This window comes from Mauremys reevesii, linkage group 1, assembly GCF_016161935.1.
Source record: "Mauremys reevesii isolate NIE-2019 linkage group 1, ASM1616193v1, whole genome shotgun sequence".
Taxonomy (NCBI): domain Eukaryota; kingdom Metazoa; phylum Chordata; order Testudines; family Geoemydidae; genus Mauremys; species Mauremys reevesii.
Genome location: NC_052623.1, coordinates 57,418,756 through 57,434,929, shown reverse-complemented (window position 1 = coordinate 57,434,929; position 16,174 = coordinate 57,418,756). Strand labels below are relative to the sequence as shown.

Here is a 16,174-nt window from a genome sequence, read left to right as displayed (position 1 = left end):
GAGAGACCCGCGTATCACACATTTATGCAATATCACCTTGAAAATGTGATAATGTGGTGTCAAATATTGCACCTTTGCCAAAGACCTGCCTGTGGTGTCCAAAAGAGATACCTGTGGCTCCACAGCCGTAGTTTAAGTATCACTGACATACCACAGACAAATAGCATATATCCACAATACAGTACAGTATATAATGAATATGTGATTATGTGCTGTTAAGTATTGTAAGACTCTGGAAGCATTGCTCATGAGAAGCCATTCCTAGTATAGAGGAAACCTCTTGGAGGATAAGGGCACTTACACGACGGCAGAAGTATTTTCTAATTTTCCTGTATGTGTCATGCTAGATCAAACACACCCCTGTTCTCATCGTTCAGCACAGATTCATAGTGCATGGAGCATAAGGGATTGGGAACCTTTAGGGGAAGAAGTAAAAGGAAAAGGGAGGGATCCCCACTAGAGAGGCAAAGGCTGGTTGATCCAGTTATCAGGACACTAGCCTTGGATTTGGGAGACATGGATTCAACTTCCAGCTCAGACACAGATTTCTTGTGTGACTGTGAGCAAGTCACTAAGTCTCTCCATGCTGCCATTCCCTATCTGTAAAATGGGGACAATAGTACTTCCCTATCTCACAGGGATGTTGCAGGATAAATACTATGAAGATTGCAGAGTGCTAGACGCAACGGGAAGGGAGCATATCAATACCTATAAAGGAAAGATACAAGGGATACAGTCCTGGCTCTATTAAATTCAATGGCAAAACTCACACACTTTAATGAAGGCAGAAGTTTATCCCAGAAGCAGGGACTGGGGAAATTACATGGAGGATCTGATGTATTCTCCTATCTGGGCCATTGTTCTATTCATATATACCTCTCTCTCCTTACCTGTTTTCTCTTTCCAACCCCCATCAAATGAATGATGGTCTAGACTTGCCCCACTCATTGTCCTGTCATAGCCTGTCATTCACTTTAATCAGTGAGAGGTTTTTCTCCTGGGTGGACGTATAGAGAAACAAGCATGCAGAGATGACTCACATGTGATGGATCTGCAGAATGACAGCTGAAACTAGTCCAGATTTCCTGAAAAAGATGCTGAATTCATGTGTTCCAGACCATGGCCTTGTCAGACAGCATTTGCATCATGAAAGGCTGGTGTGATTGGTTTAGCTGCCACTACTGTAGCTAGGAAAGAAAGAATAGAGAAGGAAAAGAGACAGCCACAGAAAGGGAGAAAGTAGGTGTCAGCAAAAAAACCAAAAAACAAACACCAAGGGGTATGAGGATGGCACTGAAACAGATTATGAAAAATAGACTGCAGGAATCAGACAAGTGAAAATAGACGGAGACATTAAAACTCACATAGAAAAGCCAGGGATAAAGAAAGAAAGAAAGAAAGAAAACAAAACAAAAAACAGGAACTGAATTCAGAAAGAACGATGGAAAACTACAATGAACCCCAAAGTCCCGTAACAGAAGAAAAAGAAACAAGTGCAGATAAGAGCCAGACAGAAAAGAAAAGAGTGGGATTATATTTAAAAGACAAATATAACTCACAGTGGCAATGTGTTTGGGTATTTGAAGGTGGGGTACATAATATTCATTTATTACACATTTTGAGCCAGATTATTAGATGGCCTAAACAACTGTGTTAAGTTTAGGGGAGCTATTCCAATTCGCACCAGCTGAGGATCTGGGAATCTACTATGTCTTTTAAAGAGATTAGTGATTAATATCAGTTCAGAATTAATTTAACTTGAATCCTTTTATAGGTATTGATCACTTGGAGATCAGTTTTTAAAATACTGTTAGTGGTAAAGTAAGTCAGGTAATGTCATGATGGCACCCAGCCTACCAATATTATGACTGTTTCTCAGTGTTTAAAAACAGCCAGTGAAAGAGGTTTTGTTGCAAATACAATTGAACAAAAGTGCCATTGTTTTTTATAGGAAAATTTGAAAAAAAAAACAACCTTTTTTTTTTAAAATCACTGTAATTTTTTAAAATGTATTTATTTTTGTTTTTTGATGAAAACTCAATATTTTTGATTATTTGTTTTGTTTCTCCCTTATCTGTCTTCTTTCCCCCTTCCCACCCCGCACTTGGAACCCTGGTTTCTGGTAAATGATAAGATACAAAGGAAAAAAGGGAATAAAACAGAGGGAAAATACTGAAAAGTGAATTTTTTTTTGTCTTCTGGTTTTTCATGGGGGAAAAAAACACAAAAATTTTGAAAAAAAAATTTCCATAAAACTTTTGTGTAAAAAAAAAAAAAAAGGCTTTTGTCTGCAAACAATTTTTTGAGGGGAATTTTCCAACCAGCTCTCATTGCAAGAGCCTCTCTTTTTCATTTGTTTGGAACATGACTAATTTTTCTCTGCTCGTGACTCTAAGGCCTGATCCAAAGTCCAGTGAAGTTTTTCTACTTACTTCATTAGGCTTTGGATCAGGCCTAGAGTGGACACACACAATTTCTTGGGGGTACTTCCTTATGAGCTATATACATACCCGACTGTTGACCTGCCTGCCCTCCAAAAAGGGCAAATTCCCCTTTGGTGCAGTGGGCTTGGCTGGTGCAGGGTACACTATGGGAGTCTTTCAGACACCTCCCTTTGCCAGTTATTAATTTTCATTTTTCTTGAATGAAAATTCTCTGCATCTGCCAGAGTCCACTGTGCAGTGGACAGCCCATCCTCTGGACTGATCAAATATCACACACAGCTAGTTTATGAAATCTTTCTCCTATCACATGGGTTTTCTTTGGAGCAGCAGGCTCTTCAGTCGGTGGACCATTTGAACAGCTGATTTGACTAAATTAAACATTTATTGATTATTATTGATTTCATCAAAAATTTTGATGGGAAATTAACAAAATGTTATCATATTGACTTATGTTTACAATATCATAAACTAATTGAAATGATAAAGTCTAAACATTACTTCGAGATTCCCAAAATGCAATATTCTGGATATTTCATTTTGTAGTAAATTTTGACCTTTCATTCTGAATTGGGAGGAAAGAAGATTTCAGAATGTTGAAATGTTCCACAGAATGAAAATTCTATTTCCCTACCCAACCATCTCTACTGCTCAGCTGTTCTGAGGTCCTCTGCTCCAACCACAGGTGCAGCTTGCTCACAGACAATGTAAAAAGACCAGTGATATTCAATTGTAATTTACCAGCACTTAGGTTCTAATACTAAATGCTGATCAGAGAGGTCCTTTATCTTCAAAAATTATTGCTCACTTTGATTTAGTTTTATGTATTTTTTTTTTATTTTTGCTAATGTCATTTTGACAGCCCAGTATATGCAGTATTGTCTTTAGCTGTTATCACAAAATGGTACAAAGTTAATACTTCATTACATATCTCTAAGACTGGGTAGTCAATAGATAGACTGCAGGCCAAATCCAGACTGCCAGATGCTTTTGAACAGACCATGAAAGCTTTTATTTACTTATTATTATCAGTACTGTTATTGTGGTATAAAAATGTTTCTCTGTAGTCTGGACCTTGACTATACCTTGACTAAGAAATTTGGACCTTGACAAAAAGTAATGGTCTGCCCCTGTTCTAAGATAACTGGTATGAAGCTGTTTAAGCAATATAGAGAAGCTGCATTGATGTACATATATAAACTATGGATTTATAGCACAGTTTTATTGACCTTGTTAGGCCTAAATTTTCCAGACTAATCAATGTCTTTTGGTGTCTAAAATTATTCAGCATGGCTAACCACAATCTGTGACCATGTTTGAAATATAGGCCCTAATTCATAAAAAAAGAAGTGTTGGAATAAATGATATTATTTTCCTCCAACTATGTGACATGTTTCACTATCCAGATTTGTTATTGATGTAGGATGAAATTTCAGAGCTGTTATTTAGTGTCTTATCACCGTCACTCAATAGTAGATTTCTCCATTCCAATTTTAAACTTAAAGTAGTCTGAAGGACATAGGGGAAGAGATTTGCTAAGAACACCTTGAGTATTTCCTCACGCTGCTGACTTACATAAGCATTTAAGAGAAACAAGGTGGGTGAGGTAATATCTTTTATTCCATTGGTGAGGGAGACAAGCTTTCGAGCTTACACAGAGCTATTCTTCAGGTCTGAAAAAGAAGAGCTCGGTGTAAGCTTGAAAGCTTGTCTTTCTCACCAAAAGTAGTTGGTCCAAGAAAAAATATTACCTCACCTACCTTGTCTTTCTGATCTCCTGAGACCAACACAGCTATAACAACAGTGCATAAGCATTTACCTCTATTCCATTTTACTCAGGTTCTTATACCATTCTCATCACATTATCTGAGCACCTTCCAGAAGTGTATTAAGTGATTCAACTTGCATTTGTCACGTTTCTCCTTTTTTCTTACCCTTTTCTTTCGAAGGGGAAAATAATGTGAGGTTTTAGCTTTTATGTATCTGCTCTGGGTTGTTAGTGAAGGTTAGATCAAAGGAGTGCAATCACCCTTGGGATGGAAAGTGGTGACATTTGAGGTGGTGGTTAGATTCTGCAGGAGTTTCTTGCACAGCCCTGGACCAGCCCCAGAGAAAGCAGTGTCTCCTTCAGAGATAAGATTTACCCTAGCCATGGACAGCTGTGTTGTTCCTGGGGACTGGCATTGTCCAGCATGGTACACATCCCAGAGTATCCTTGATCCAAACCATTGAGCTCCTTGATGATAAGGCCAGACTTTGAATTTGAATTCTACCTTTATGAAAATTTCTAGGTGAAAAACAATTGGCCAGAAAAAAATCATGTCTCTAAAAATAATTTAGTATTATTACATTTCTGACCAGTAAATATATTTTGCTGCCAAGTCTGCAAAACTGTATTGATTGGCTGGCAATTTAATAAACAGGGTGATAGAAATTATTAGTACTGGTATTAAAGTAATGATTAGAGTCTCTCAAAAGAGGGATATGCAAGGTCCTATATGTACACAGGACATCAGAAAGGACTTATTGTTATCTTTCTTTTTATCACATGCACAGACCGATTAAGTGACTTGCCCAGTATCACACAGAAAATTTGTGGTAGAGCTGGGAACTGAACTGGCATCTTAGGGGTTCCACTGCTGTGCTTTAATCACATGACCATGCCTTCTCTTTATTACAGTGATTAATATATGTGTGTGTATATATATATATATATATATGTGTGTGTATATATATATATATATATATTTGTCCATGGCTGTTCTTCTACCCACAACTTCCAACTGCACTTCACATACAGCTGAGCTGCGTTTAAACATCAACTTTTCTTTAAAAATCATTAAAAATCTAAATCAAAGGTTTCTGAATTCTCACTCTTTTTCTTGCTAAACAAAAGTGACTATTCAAAGAGGTCCATCTGGGAGTGGAGCACTAAACAAAGAGAAGGGGAAAGCAGTGACTGTTTTAAGTATAACATTTGGCTTGTATGCAGCTTTCATTAAGTTTTGAATCTTGGCAGTACCAATTTTAATTTTATCTTTTTATTAAAAAAAATAAATAAATCTTGACCCGTAAACATTTCCTAATTTAGCTTTCTCCATAGCAAAGGGAAAGCTGGGAGTGAAGTCATGTTGAAAGTTTTAGACACAGCTGTGCTGAGAAGAAACAGCTCCTTGTGGGAAAACATCCTTAACTTCAAGATTTAGTTTAGTTTCACTGATTTGATGGCACATTTTCACAAGTGACCTCAGTCTTTGGCTGTCCTGGCCAGCATTAAGCACCTAGAACCTTATGTACTTGCCATTGACCTCTGATAAAGTTGGAGGTGGTCAGTACCTCCAAAAATTAAGCTCTGGGGCCATCATTCTCAAAAAAGTCTGTAATTTTGAGTGCTTAACTTGAGACATTTTGCATGTTGAAGTGTGGCCCCCCCCCAAAAAAAAGGCAATCAAAATTTGAGGCTACCTTTGAAAATTTGAGCCTTAGCCTTTAGGAAACTGTTTCTTAAGTAGATAACACTTGGGAACTGCCTGTTTCTAAGGAGTTTTAGGGGAATGGATGGGGGCACTAGTGTGGGAGGTCAGAGGGGTTTCTTAGAGTTGGGAGCTAAGGCGTGTCCCTTGTCTGTAACATGTCCCACTCTACATCACCCTCACCCTGCTGGAAACCCTCACAGGTTTCTGGTACACATTTTTCACAGTTCCCAACCTGAACTGGGAATCAGCAGTGGGTAGAAAGCTCATGGCAGTGAGTTTGCAGAATGTGAGGATCCATTCTGCCATGAGGAAGAAAGGGAATTAGGAGCTGAAGAAAGGATCTGAGCATTTTAACTGGAGATGGAGAACTGAGGCATTGAACACTAGTTTGATATTATATGTGTATACATGAAGGTGCGCACACATGCACACATATACTGTTCTCCAGTTCATCAGTGTTGTGCATTAAATACATATTGTAATTGTGGTAAAAATATTCTGGAGATATTTGCACGTTGAAAAATATGGTTAGTACTGTCAGCCAAAATCCTGTGTTACCAGGCTGCGTGCTGAATGGTCACTGCACTGCTCCATTGGGAGTTTGCCAATGACTTCAGTGGGTGCAGGATCAGTAAATAACTGATCTGGCTAATCAGTGTTACCTTGCTCCATAGCAGCATAAGCTGAGGGAGGCTGAACTTGAGCTGCTGTGTTTATTTTGTATTTCACTGTGAATACCCAGAGTGCTGAGCTGTGGTGGTGTTTTCTGCAATGCAGGAGTCAGTATTTATTTTGTTTATTGGGTTCACTACCTTTACCTCGAGTTAAGCACATTTCAGTGATATCTGAAAATGATTTTTTTCCTCATTACCAAATCTTCTGTGAGTCAGATTTGTCTTCATGAACCCTAATGCTGTTAGGATTTCCTCAGTCTTCTCCCAACAAGAGGGAGACATCTCCACCTGGTGGCCCACCTTAAAACATTGCAAGAGCAAAGTTGCTTTAATGCAGAGTGGGGGAGGACTACATCCCTTCCTTTGCAAAGGGGTTTTGCAGAAACATTGTACTGTGTGGGCATAGTACTCAATGCATTTCCACTCAGTCTTCAGGTGATTGAATTAGAAAGGACATAGTAACTTGTATTTAGCATGCACAAAATTACATAAGACAGAAATGTAATCAGGAAAAAGCACTGGAATAACTAGAGGGCAGCTGCTCACTTAGGGAACCATTCTATGCAGTGTCTTTTCAGAGAAGCTACCACAACAGAAAATGCGATGTCCCTCCTCCCTCCCCCACCCCCTACATCCTGCTGTAGTCTCATCATGACTTTGCAGTAAATCACAAAAGAGAAATCAATCACAAATTACAAACCATCCACTAGTACAGGAATGTTACCAATCATAAGTAAATTGTAAATCAGCCTTGACTCCAAGAGCTGGAGAAAATATATGAATGCCTGATTTCTTATAACTTCAGTTTTGTCAGGTCTCCTAGATACATTTTGCCATAGATTAGACATCCAATTGCATTTGGGATGACAAATGTAGGAGACAAAAATAAAAAAATATCAATCTTGCTCCCACTAACTTACTCTGTGTCTGCCACTGGTGCGACTTCTGCTGGAATAGTGTGTCCAGTTCTCTTGTCCAAAACTCAAGAAAGATATTGGTAAGCTGGAGAAGTTTCAGAGAGGATTCAAAAGAATGATTAAAGAGTCAGAAAACATGCCCTATAACGATAGGCTCAAACAGCTCAATCTATTTATTTTAAGAAAGAGAAGATTAAGGAGTGACTTGATTACAGTCTATTGCTCTACATGGGGAACAAATATTTGATGATGGACTTTTTAATATGGTACCGAACAGTATAACACAATCCAATGGTGGGAAATTTAAGCTAGGTAAATTCAAACTGGAAATACAGCATAAATTTTTAACCGTGATGGTAATTAACCATTGGAGCAATTTACCAAAGGTTGTGGTAGATTCTTCACACTGACAATTTTTAAATCAAGATTGGATATTTTTTCTAACAGATCTGCTCTAGGAATTATTTTGGGAAAGTCTATGGCCTGTGTTATACAGGTGGTCAAACTAGATGGTCACAATTTTCTCTTCTGGATTTGGAATCTATTAATATAAGCTAGGGACAATCAAAGGTATAGAATAAGCAAAGACTTCAGTCAGCCCATCTGAATTGTTATTGAGGAAATCATTAACTCATGAGCAGAGTAAGAATCAAATTATTTTTTTCCTTCTTCCTGAGACCCCTTAGGTATCAGAGTACAATCGGATGAGATACCCATTGCTTTGTTGCTAGTAGTGCTGTGTTTTACACATTTCTTCCTATGAAGCTTCTTTTTGTTGTCCACCATTTGAGCATTGTCCATATCGCAGTGTGGACAGGTTTGGCTTTATTTTGAGTCTGGCCAATGACCTAATGTTGACCCTTTCATCCAGAGATGAAATATACCATTAATCTGAGGAGACTGTCCTTTGCACTACGGTGCAAAAGTTTACTTGGGTTTTCTCTTTCATCCAAATTAATTCTTCACTGCACCAAACATGAGCAATCAGGCTTTGTGCAGGAAGCTAACAGGGGTGAGGAGGAAGAATTCACTCTCTAATCTGTGGGGTAGTCATGAGGCACTACTCAGCCCCTGTATAGCTGCTATCCTAGCTTTGAAGGTCAGAATAGGAGCCATTATCCTTCCCCAGCCCCTTTGTGCTGAGGGCGTCTCAGTTTGATCACAGATCCTGTGCTCCACTCCACTGTGTGCTACTTAGGGCTCACACAGATCTTCCCTTTGCAGTATGGAAAAGACACAAGGATGCACTTCTCATTTTGGCTGTCAGCAGCCCTCCCTCCTGTCCAGCTCCAGGATGGACCAGTACCGAAACTTCCCAAAAGACCTCGAACCAGCCCTCCACATCACTTGCCCTAGTTCATCATATTGCTCTCCTGCCACTTTCAGCCAGTTGTTGAAGTTTTTTTTAAAAAATTAGTCACTAGCATTAATACTAGTATCTCAATCTGTTTCTTTTCAGAGGCGTGCAGCTGATAATTTGAGGAGACATCATCAATACCAGGTGAAGGCCCGTGTTTTTTTTGTTTTTTTTAGCATGGGTAATTATTAGAGAGGGATGGGATAGGATTTCCCTGCTTCCCCCACATATTTCAAGAAAAAAATCTCTTTAATTGAAACAATTATTTTTCATTGAGAAAACGTGTTGATGAAATGTTTTGACTGGCTCTAGAAGTTTTAAAATTTTTGTAGTGACTTAGAAAAGGAAGCAAAAATGAAGTTGGTTCAGTGAATGTATGTCCAGTTAGCATTGCCAGCGAAACTAACACACTCTTTTAAATCTTTTAGGAAGTGATGAGAAATCTTGTTAAGCGATACGTTGCCGCAATGATAAGAGATGCCAAAACTGAAGAAGGACTCACAGAAGAGAATTTTAAGGTGACTATTTTCATTCTTATCAATGTAATAATAAAATGTCAAATGACTACAGGGCATCAAACAAACAATCATGCAACTGCCATTCACTTACAGCTTAGAGGACAGTCTGTGTGGCCTGCCTGACCACATGCATTCATTTTGCACACAAAATATTGCTCCTTTTTGTTCTTTCCAGTACAATCTCTTTAGACTTTCACAGCTGTTAAATTAATAAATAATTATGGGCAGCATAGCCTAATGATTGGTGTCAAATGACCTGTGTTCTATTCATGGGTATCCCAATGGATTACTAGGTCAGCTTGGGCCAATCATTTAAACATTTTGGACCAGGCTCTTTCCAGTGGAAGAAACAGACAGCTTAATTGGCTAGCTGGGAACCTTCTCTGTGTAGGAGAATCCCAAAGTGGGGTAGAGCTTGTGTGATTGACCATACTGATAGAGCAAGATGGAAATACTTCCACATCTCAGAAAATTAGCTCTTCTGCCATGGAGTGCAGGGCTGGATGGAAGAGCCAGTGTACACACCAGACTGTTAGGTTAGCTGAGGACTCACTTTATCCTTCAATATAATAGCACTGAGATAGTTTATAGTAGAACTAAGAATAAGTTTATTAACAAAGAACAGAAATTTAAGTGATACTCAGTGAGAGAAAAAGAGAGAGGTATGGTTACAATCTAAACAAAACTAAGTACACTTTCTAGTGACTAAAACTCAATTCTAGAAACTTATGTTTTTGCTGAAAACAGTCTGTCACTTACAGCAAGTTATCAGCAGCTCCTGCCCTTCAGGCCAGGAGAATCAAACTTTCACAGGCTCAGAGGGTGCTGTTCCTTATGTCCCCTAAGTGAAGGATAACCAGAATGTCTTTTTTTCTCCCCATATCTTTTTCCAAAGTCCGTTGTCTTTGTCTCAAAAGCCAGGCAGACTTACTTGGGTTGCAGACGCAAAACTCTGCGGAGTTCACTAAGTGCTTTCTTCCATTGCTTGTTTGATTGCTTGGTTTACCTTATATGTAAATGTACTTCCACTGTCCTGCCTATAATCAAGCTAGTTAGATAGAGGAATCCACACTCTTGGGTCTAGAGCAGGCCTGATTTGTACACTGCCTATGAAACACATTTTAAGAACACTTTTCCAGCACACATACATAACCCTTTGTACACATCCCATTCATACATCACACAAGGATTTTGGGATCAGTGTGTCACCAGTTTACATGTGATACCTTACATGATACCTCTTAGATATGTGTTATGACAACAATGTGTTGGGGATTATGTGTATCAGGGCTAATATGATGCTGGCAGTTAAGTGCTAAAGTGAGGAAAGATCATTTGATGATGACCTGATCTTGGAAGGGTGATGAGTTTATACTGGTCCTGGTTCTCAAACTGTGAACTTCAGAAGAAATGATGTTCTTAGTGTCACTGGGTGGCAAACTACAAAATTCAGCTATTAAAACTTGCTAAACCAAAAGGCTAGAAGCTTCTTTAAATTAGCCAGTCATCCTGTGTCTGTAAATGTTGGCAGTTGGCATTGAGGGGCTCTTAGGGTCACAGACCCCCCCTTCTTTTTTTAAATCAAAGATTAAATTCAGCAGATCTTGATGAAGCTAATGGGAGAGAGGATGGCCTCACCTACCACACCTCTTAGGTTCACTACTGTGCCTTTCCACTCTCACAGACTATCCCCAGTTCACCCACTACCACCACTTCCTGAACTCCCAAATCCTTAAAATACATAGTTCCTGGGGCCATCCACCTGGAAGCTAGTACACCTTGTAAAGGATAATAACATTCGGTGGGTTAAGGAATATCAGTGAAAATGCTCTGCCTATATAGGAGTAGCACAGTCTAGTGAGCCAGACATAGGTATGGGAGGTAAGACAGCCAGAGTTCTCATCCTAGCACTGCCAGTGATTTAGACAAGGGGTCATGGGCACTTTACATAAGCTCTCAGGCTTTCCTCTGGGAAGTATTAATACTCACTTCTCCGCCTTCCATGGGAATTGTGAGGACTGATCTGAAGCATTCACAAAGCACTTAGAAGATGTCAGAGAAAAATAAACATTAACATCCATAATACTATATATTTACAAATGAACACATTTGCTCAAACATTCAGGTGTTGTTCTTTATTACAAAGAGAAACCAAACAAAACCAAAATAGATTCCCAAGTTTTAAATGCTTCCTATATCTTCCTAACTTTTTAGGAGTTAAAGCAAGATATTTCCAGCTTTCGTTTTGAAGTCCTGGGTTTGTTGAAAGGAAACAGACTTTCTAATTTGCAAACTTCAAAAATCAACAAAGAAGCCTCTTCTTTGTTAGAGGCTGATGAAAACTGTGAGAGTGGAGGAAAGGAGAAAGTAAAGAAAAAGAACTTCAGCCTTTTTGACATAACTACACTGATTCATCCAAGATCAGCTGCTATAGCCTCTGAACCACATAACATAAGCAATGGAGCTGCACTGATGGTGGCTGAGCCCATAAAGGAGAAACAAAAGAGGGTGAACTTTGTAACAGACATAAAAAGCTTTGGATTATTTCATAGACGATCAAAAACAAGCTCCCTGGAACTGAGTGCAAATAAAATATTCTCTGTGTCTGAAGAAGTTTCACAACAACAGGTGGATGAACAATGCGAGAAAACTACTGAACTGGAAGGGGAAAAAATGGTCATGAACTGTGCATTAAGTATCCAAGGTCTCAATGAAAAGTGCATGCTAACAAACAATAAGCAAACCAACAGTGAGACTTTGGATTCACAGCACGAGGAGAATGATTGTGCTGTGGAAACTGAGAAGACAGAGGTACAGGACTCAGACCCCCTCACACCAGAGGATTTGCTGGACAAGAAGTTGGACATTACCAGTGACTCGGAGATGAACGAAGAGACAGTTGTTCAGGATGATTATGTAACAACGAGGTTGTGATGCGAGTGGGAGTGAGCATATACAAATATATATATTTTGCATAGTGCTTTTTTGGGCAGGATGTTTTAAAAGTTATATTAGAAAGTATAGAATTACACTTTATAGTATTCAACAACCATGGCACATGCACTTGTAACATAATTAGGTGAGGGAAAGACAATAGAGGAACCTTCTGTTTTGTAGCCTGCTTTAGCTTTCACAATTTGTTTTACATTTTTTTAATAAATGGAAGCATCTTGTATTCTTGTACTGTTGCAATAACCCACAGAAACTTTTTAGCTATCTTTTTTCAATTAAAACAAATGCAATTTCTCTCATATGATAGTTGACTCCTATGATAAATATTTTTCTATGCAAATAAAAAGTAGCTTAATCTTGTAAGCCTTTACTTAACTTTTTTAGTTCCTTAAAGATAATGGGCAGCATAATAATCCATAAGCAGTTTCTGTCAATACAATTATTTAAATGGGTAGAAATTTGATTTGCTTCAAATGTTATGGAAATAAATTAAAACATAATATATCATTTATTTATTGAAAGAGTGTTAATAACTGTACATTATGAATAATTTTCCTGTTTGGTTATTTAATTATACTTCCCCGTCCCCCACAGAGTTATGACCCTACTGATGACATTGTTACAATTTAATTTGCAAAAAAAATGGGTTGTATAAAATGTTTCCTTTCTTATAGTAAACAAAATGTTTATGGCTTGCTACAATTTTATGACTGTTTATTCCAAAAGAAATCACAATCAGTACCAGCTATTATTTCTCCAAACATCTGCTTTTTCCAAATGTGGGCAAACTATGCACTTCAATATACAATTGCTCATTAGCTTCTGCCTTCATATTACAACTGCATTTGCTAAGAGCAAGATTACTTCAGAAAAAAATCCTCCTAAATATTAGAAAAGTATGACAATCTGTTCGGAATATTTGAAAGGCAAACCTAACAGAGGTTTTCTGGATCATCACAGAGTTTTGGGGAACCTAATGGATGATTTTATACAAAAATACGTAGACATTCAAATGTATAATAGAAGCCTGATAATATTTTTCATAAATGACAAGTGATTTATTGTCTTAGTCAAAATGAGTATTTTTAAAATTAAACAGTATGTTTCTTTTTAATCGGTGACTGGTGTCCTATATTATTAAGATAGAATAAATATAAAAATGCACACTACAAACTACAGAAAGGCCCATGGAAACTTTTGAATACACCACAATAAGGTAGCCATTCCATTCTTAAATTCATCTTGTTGTGGTAGGTTTTACAGTTTATATTGTCCTGTGTTCGGGGATCCCAGAACACAGAATTACCTTATATACTGGATCCCAGGAAGTACATAACAAAGGTGGAATTAACCATGGATGGCACCTTTTCCATGTTTTTGAGAGCTGAGCAGAAACCAAATGTTTACAGACACATTTGGTAAAGCCCCTAAGTTGCCCCTGCAACATGTAAGTGCTCTTACATGTGGAAAACAGGTAACTGTGAGCTCATGTGAGTTTTGCATGCAAATGTTGGATTTGAATATTCTCTCCTTTCAAAAGTGACAAAGAGTCCTGTGGCACCTTGTAGACTAACAGACGTATTGGAGCATAAGGTTTCGTGGATGAATACCCACTTCATCAGATGCATGCTCCAATACATCTGTTAATCTATAAGGTGCCACAGGACTCTGTCACTTTTTACAGATCCAGACTAACATGGCTACCCCTCTGATACTCTCCTTTAAAAATATACCTCACAGAATAGATTCTATATTTGTGTCCTTAGTTTCTTTTGATTTTTGGGCTCACTATACAACAGTTCGCAGATTGATATTGTTATCCCATGATGTGGCAGCAGCTACCATATGCTCAGTTGGTATTATGTCTCTTCAAAAAATATTGCCTTGTAATACTTCTACTGTACAAACTCATGATCCAAATCAAACGTCCAAGTGTTCTATTCATTTCAATAGGACTTTGTAAAGTAGAAATAATTGCTAGTGCAAATTATATGGTCTGATACAACTGTATAAACATTCCACAAAATGCTACTTTTACCACAGGAGACCCTTTAGCAGCAGCCATATTCTTCACACTGAGCTAGAACACAACCAGAACCATGAATGGCACCTCCTTTTCTTTGGTGCTTCAGATCAAAGGAACCCCACTCATGGCCCATTGTGCTAGGCGCTGTACAAACACAGAACAAAAAGATGGTTCCTGTCCCAATGAACTTACAACTGGAACCACAATAATAATAATCTAGGCTTGCACAGATGTTCATGCTTTTGGCTCCTGCCATGCAATGATTTCCAGGAGTAAGCTCCAATGATGGAACTTGTTGTTTTCTTTGGCTACCCTCATTAGTATTAAATTTGGTGGAAGTGACTATTTTCTCCTCTTCCACCAGGGATCAAAACTGTAGTCCCTGAGTGCAGCTCCCATTAACATTAATACAGTAGGACCAGCCAAAAAGAACAGAAAAATAAACCACCCTGAAAAGCATTAGCCTGTAACTCAGCACTATGCAGACAGACTGGCCCCAACACTGTCCTTGCTGTGTGCTCCTGATCCCCCTCTAACGTGGCTCACGCTGGGAAAGCCTGTGGCTGGGAGGCTTGCTGCAGCACTAGTTGCCTTGGATATGATATCATGAAGGAGCAAAACCATGTGTCACACTGAGCAGGAGCCACAGACCAGCAGCCAGTCTTCACTTTGTGGACCCGGAAAACAAAGTTCAGATTTTAAATCACTACCGTCATGTGCTGAATGACTCCCACCCTATCTGTTTATTTGGGGCATTCAGCTGAAGTTTGACATTCTTTTGTTTTACATTTAGAGGTCAAGGTTCAACAAGAAATCCTGCAAATACCTTCCTAACCAGTTATAAGACAAACCCTATAATTGGTGAGCAAATAATTCCGAGGGAATCTGGTACTTTAGCTATAACTATGGACAGATGCAGAATGTGTGAAAGTGCAGATACTACAAAATTTCTGATCTTTCTAAAACTTTCTCTTTGGCAACATCTTTGCCTAAGGGCATGGGAAGCCTTCCCACACAGGCACATGATACCAAAGCCAGGGACTAGGTCATTAGACCTTTGCTTCAAATTCTACCATATTTGGGCAGTAAGGTGAAAAACCCATTTCCTTTCTGTATCCCAGCTGAATAAATAACTATGGCCTGAAAGGGAATGTGTGGAGGGGGCAGGGTGGTGTAGGAGTAGGGGAGATTACAAAGGTCAGAGTTGAGTCACACAATATGAAATGAAGGAAATCAGGGAATACATTTGTCTGATCCAGTTCTTGGCATTTGCTTGCATAATACAGTATGTACCATTTGCTTCTCATTTCGGTTCAGTGATCACAGAGACATATTAGGTCATCTAACTTTGTAAAAGGGAAAACTAAACAGCTATAAGCTAAACATGTAATCTAGTCCACCTCCTTTCCCATGGAATGTTCCCTGCAATGCCTCGTGCAAGCTGGTTTTATTAACAAAAAGTAATTTAATTGTGACACTACAAGAACATCAGCGTAAGAGTTTGCCCTCTCTTGGCTCCTCCTAGGGTTCCTTTCCCTAGCCTAAGTTTTCTCCTTGCTCTTGGCTGCCTCTAGGGTGCCATTATCCAAGACCTGTCTGCTCCAGAGCCTACCTTCTTGAGTCAGAGAGGAACCCCCAACTCTTTTATATTCAGGGTGAAGTCTAATGCACAACATGTGACTCTAGTAAATCAGCAATAATTAAACTGAATATCCCTCCAAGGTTCCAATACTAACTCACAGGGTGGGGCAAAAGGAGATACCCCGTGATATGCCCTAACCATTGTATTGTATAGTTTGATCTTTCCATTGTA

General features: G+C 38.7%; 1 protein-coding gene across 4 annotated transcripts in view; it reads left to right on the top strand.

Moving 5' to 3' along the window:
- Positions 1 to 13,357, top strand: part of TRPC4 (transient receptor potential cation channel subfamily C member 4) — a 196,082-nt gene extending 182,725 nt beyond the window's left edge. For all 4 annotated transcript variants that reach the window (XM_039520818.1, XM_039520817.1, XM_039520820.1 and 1 more), the window contains 3 exons: positions 8,968 to 9,009; positions 9,294 to 9,383; positions 11,598 to 13,357. In XM_039520818.1, the coding sequence (XP_039376752.1) occupies positions 8,968 to 9,009; positions 9,294 to 9,383; positions 11,598 to 12,317 (852 nt within the window). In that variant the 3' untranslated portion in view covers positions 12,318 to 13,357. The remainder of the gene's footprint in view (positions 1 to 8,967; positions 9,010 to 9,293; positions 9,384 to 11,597) is intronic.
- Positions 13,358 to 16,174: the final 2,817 nt, after the last annotated feature.